Source organism: Cebus imitator, unplaced genomic scaffold, assembly GCF_001604975.1.
Source record: "Cebus imitator isolate Cc_AM_T3 unplaced genomic scaffold, Cebus_imitator-1.0 Scaffold420, whole genome shotgun sequence".
NCBI lineage: Eukaryota > Metazoa > Chordata > Mammalia > Primates > Cebidae > Cebus > Cebus imitator.
In genome coordinates, this window is record NW_016107735.1 from 447129 (window position 1) to 451243 (window position 4115).

Below are 4115 nucleotides of genomic sequence, written 5' to 3' on the forward strand. Positions count from 1 at the left end.
TGAGCCACCGCACCCGGCCAGAAATGATATTTTTTTATGTCTGTAAATGCTACTCCGCAGAGACTAAAACCAGCATAAATCAGCATAAAATGCTTTCTTCTGTAACCTCCATAGTGATTTGCAGTCATTACTACTTTCTCCTTGGTGACAGGTTTTTTGTGGGAACATACAATGTTAATGGACAGTCTCCCAAAGAATGCCTTCGGCCCTGGCTGAGCGAAGGTATCGAGGCCCCAGATGTCTATTGTGTCGGGTGAGTGCTTTTCTTCTCGTCCTGTCTCCATCTTCAAGCACACAGAACTGTGGTTGAGGATGGGTCTTCATAGCAGGTGAAGGATCTGAAAAATGAACAGGTGCTTATAACAGCTGCTTCCCTGTTTGATGTTCTTCCTCATGGCAAGCAAATGTCTGCCACTGTTAAAGTGAAGTGCTTGGCATTTAAGTGCTAATATTTAACTTTTAGTGTAATCTTCTGTTAAAATACTTAATTGCATCCTGAACTCAGTGCATCCTGAATTGAACTTTACTGCTTAGACATTCAATCCTTTTTTGATTACAAAGCAAAAATGTCTTTTGCCAGAGAAGGAAGGTTACCTGAAGAAAGTTCCATCAGTTAGTTTTTTTTTTTTTTTTTAACCTTCTCGGTTACTATACTGGGCCTTACTGGTGGAGAGGGGCAGCAAAGCTTGTATAGTATATTGAAAAGAACTAGAATTTAGAATTTATATAGACCTAGGTTTGAATCGGTTTACCACTTGGTGCTTGTGTGAACCAGGGACTACAGATGTAGAACAGTGACACTTCAAACTACTTCTTAGGCTGGTCATGAAAAGGAATGGGGTTTTGTTTGCAAAAGCACCTGGAAAGTTCCTTGGCATTTAGTTCCTTGGCTCTAAGTGTTTGTTTATTTTTTCCTCCTCAGAGTCCTGAAGTTTAGCTAGAAAGCTAGGGCTTATGCACCTAAACCAATCCGAGAATGTGTCATTTGCACATTACTTTTCTTTACTATCTAACTGGCTGCTTCTCCAAATAGGTTCCAGGAGCTTGATCTGAGTAAGGAAGCTTTTTTCTTTCATGATACCCCAAAGGAGGAAGAGTGGTTTAAAGCTGTGTCAGAGGGTCTTCATCCAGATGCCAAATATGCAAAGGTAAGAGAGGAGTCAGGGACCTTTTCATTTTATGTTGCCATGCAGGGAAATTCCAAGATCATTTTTCACCTTTTACATGACCTTTATCTTTTTTTTTTTTTTTTTTGAGACTGAGTCTTGCTCTGTTGCCAGGCTGGAGTGCAGTAGTGGGATCTCGGCTCATTGCAACCTCCGCCTCCTGGGTTCAAGCGATTCCCCTGCCTTAGCCTCCCGAGTAGCTGGGATTACATGTGCACACCACCATGCATGGCTAACTTTTTGTGTTTTAGAAGAGATGGGGTTTCACCATGTTGGCCAGGATGGTCTCTATCCCCTGACCTCCTGATCCACCCGCCTCAGCCTCCCAAAATGCTGGGATTATAGGTGTGAACCACCTTGCCCAGCCCATAACCTTTATCTTAAGCCAATCTTAATTATCCCACAATTTTAATTTCCAGATCTTCCAGAAGGGGTGCCTCTGGGTGGGAAAGATGCAGGGTGTCGGCACTCATAGGTTAGTACGTAGCATGCTTGGTGAGTTGAACAGATGATTACCTGTGTTCTAGCGTGGAGAAAGAGAGATGTTAATACTCTCAGCCAGCTTCCAGACCACTTTTCCTTTGGAGTATTTATTCCTGTTTGCAACTTCTATTTAATGCCATGTCTTTCATTTCCAGGTGAAGCTCATCCGACTGGTTGGGATCATGCTGCTGTTATATGTCAAACAGGAGCATGCAGCATATATCTCAGAAGTGGAAGCTGAGACTGTGGGGACAGGAATCATGGGGAGGATGGTGAGTCCTTGATTGATATGTTTGGCACATTGAGGACCTTAACTCCTGAGGTATTGACTGCTTCTGATGACACAGTGACTACACATGTCCCAGTTTGAAGGTGCCAGTGTTCCAGGATGAATCATACCCTCAAGCAGGGCTCAGTCGAGCAAACTATTTAGAAACTGCATTTTAGTGAACTGCCTGCTGATTTAACCAACTAGCGCCTATCCTTGTATTCACCAACACTAGAGCCTCCAGTTGATCCTCCCATTTCACCCATGAAGTATGTTGCAGAAACTATGGTGGGTCATCCAGGAAAACAAAGAATGCTGATAGTAGGTTTGCAGTTTCCTCTTCTTCTTGAGGCCATTAAAGTTCTCTTTTTAGGTTCTTTTATAAGAGCTTAGCTTTGTGTGGCGAAGGGCACATATGGTTTGCCTGTGATTTAGTGTAAAGAACACTGGATTGAGGGAGCTAAGTTTTGGGGCTGGCGCGGTGGCTCACAACTGTAATCCCAGCACTTTGGGAGGCCGAGGTGGGTGGATCACTTGGGGCCAGGGGTTCGAGAGAGCTAGGTTTTGGACTCAGCTTTGCCACTGACTGGCTAGTCATTCTGCCTTCTTATTTTTTTTTTTAATCTGTAAAATATAGATAATAAGCTCACAGGATTATTACAAAGATTAAGACAAAACATTTTGAAAGTCTGTAGGTATAAATGACTGACACAGTTAAGTTTGAATTGGATTTCTTTGGGGATCCTTTCCACAGGGCAACAAGGGAGGCGTGGCGATCAGGTTCCAGTTCCACAACACCAGCATCTGCGTTGTGAATTCTCACTTGGCAGCACACACTGAAGAGAATGCGAGGAGGAACCAGGACTATAAGGACATTTGTTCTCGAATGCAGTTTTATCAGCTTGACCCAAGCCTTCCCCCTCTCACCATCAGCAAGCACGAGTGAGTCTGGGCTTTCACCCCCATACCATTTACCATGAATGCATAGAGTTATGGGCTCTGTCTTTTGATGAGGAGATGCCTGGTGGCGGTTTCCCATTGCTGCAATGGTGGCTGCCACCTCTTGGTTATACATGGATTATATCTCTTGAAAATTTTTACTTTCCTAACTTACCATCTGGCAGATCTCTAGAGCCTTTTTCTTTTTTTATTTTTAAATTTTTATTTGCATGTCATCCTTGCTCAGGGGCCATGCTAATCATCTCTGTATCATTTCAATTTTAGTATATGTGCTGCCGAAGCAAGCACACTCCAGAGTGTTTCTCAAGCATTATGTGTCCTTGGGAAAGTATAAGGTTTATTTATTTAGTTTTTTAATTTTGAGATGGAGTCTCACTCTGTCACTAGGCTGGAGTGCAGTAGTGCTATCTTGCCTCATTGTAACCTCCACTTCTTGGGTTCAAGTGAGTCTCCTGCATTAGCCTCCCGAGTGGCTGGGACTACAGGTGCGTGCCACCATGCTGGGCTAATTTTTGTATTTTTAGTAGAGATGAGATTTCACCATGTTGGCTAGGCTGGTCTCAAACTCCTGACCTCATGTGATCCATCTGCCTCGTCCTCCCAAAGTGCTAGGGTTACAGGCATGAGCCACTGCATCTGGCCAAGGTTTATTTTATTTTTCAATATTTAATTTATCAACATGTATGAGGGTCTTTGGCTGCTGTAGTATAGCAGCTAGAAGTAGTTAAGAAGAAAGTGAGGCTGGGTGGAGTGGTTCATGCGCGTTATCCCAGGACTTTAGGAGCCTGAGGAGGGGAATTGCTAGAGCTCAGGAGTTCAAGAATAGCCTGGGCAACATAGTGTCTCTGCAAAATATTTAAAAAATTAGGTAGCGTGTGGCTGCATGTCTGTAATCCCAGCTACTCAGGAAACTGAGGCAGAAAGAACAGAAAGGGAAGGGGAAGAGAAAGGCAAGGAGGGGAGAAAGGAAAAACGAAAGGAAGGAAAGGAGAGGAGAAAGGAGAGGGAAAAGTTTATTTTGAGCAGGGAATATGACAAAACGTCAGTTCACAGCTATATTGTAGTCTGAGTTCTGCTTAAGATTTATCTTTTTTCTTTTTTTTTTTTAAGATTTATTTTAATTTTGGTCTGTCTACATCCAACATTATGAAGAAAACCAAAGAATGAGCATATCAAACCCAGTTTTTAGAAGTATGTTTTAGTATTTTATATATCTACTTTTTTTTTTTTTTTTTTTT

The 4115-nt window shown here is 42.6% G+C and overlaps 1 protein-coding gene and 1 non-coding gene across 9 annotated transcripts in view; one reads left to right on the forward strand and one right to left on the reverse strand.

Moving 5' to 3' along the window:
- The window catches only part of INPP5B (inositol polyphosphate-5-phosphatase B), a 73621-nt gene that overhangs the window by 46894 nt on the left and 22612 nt on the right, over positions 1–4115 (forward strand). For 7 of the 8 annotated variants that reach the window (XR_001819412.2, XM_017509733.2, XM_017509735.2 and 4 more), the window contains 4 exons: positions 152–253; positions 1034–1148; positions 1805–1921; positions 2672–2859. Coding sequence is in view for 7 of the 8 variants with exons in the window: in XM_017509733.2 (XP_017365222.1) it covers positions 152–253; positions 1034–1148; positions 1805–1921; positions 2672–2859 (522 nt within the window). In the remaining variant the exon portion in view is untranslated. The remainder of the gene's footprint in view (positions 1–151; positions 254–1033; positions 1149–1804; positions 1922–2671; positions 2860–4115) is intronic. The other variant, XM_017509734.2, reaches the window with a different exon arrangement.
- LOC119468387 lies at positions 3063–3165 on the reverse strand. The gene has a single exon (XR_005197062.1). It is a non-coding gene; the product is annotated as a U6 spliceosomal RNA (small nuclear RNA).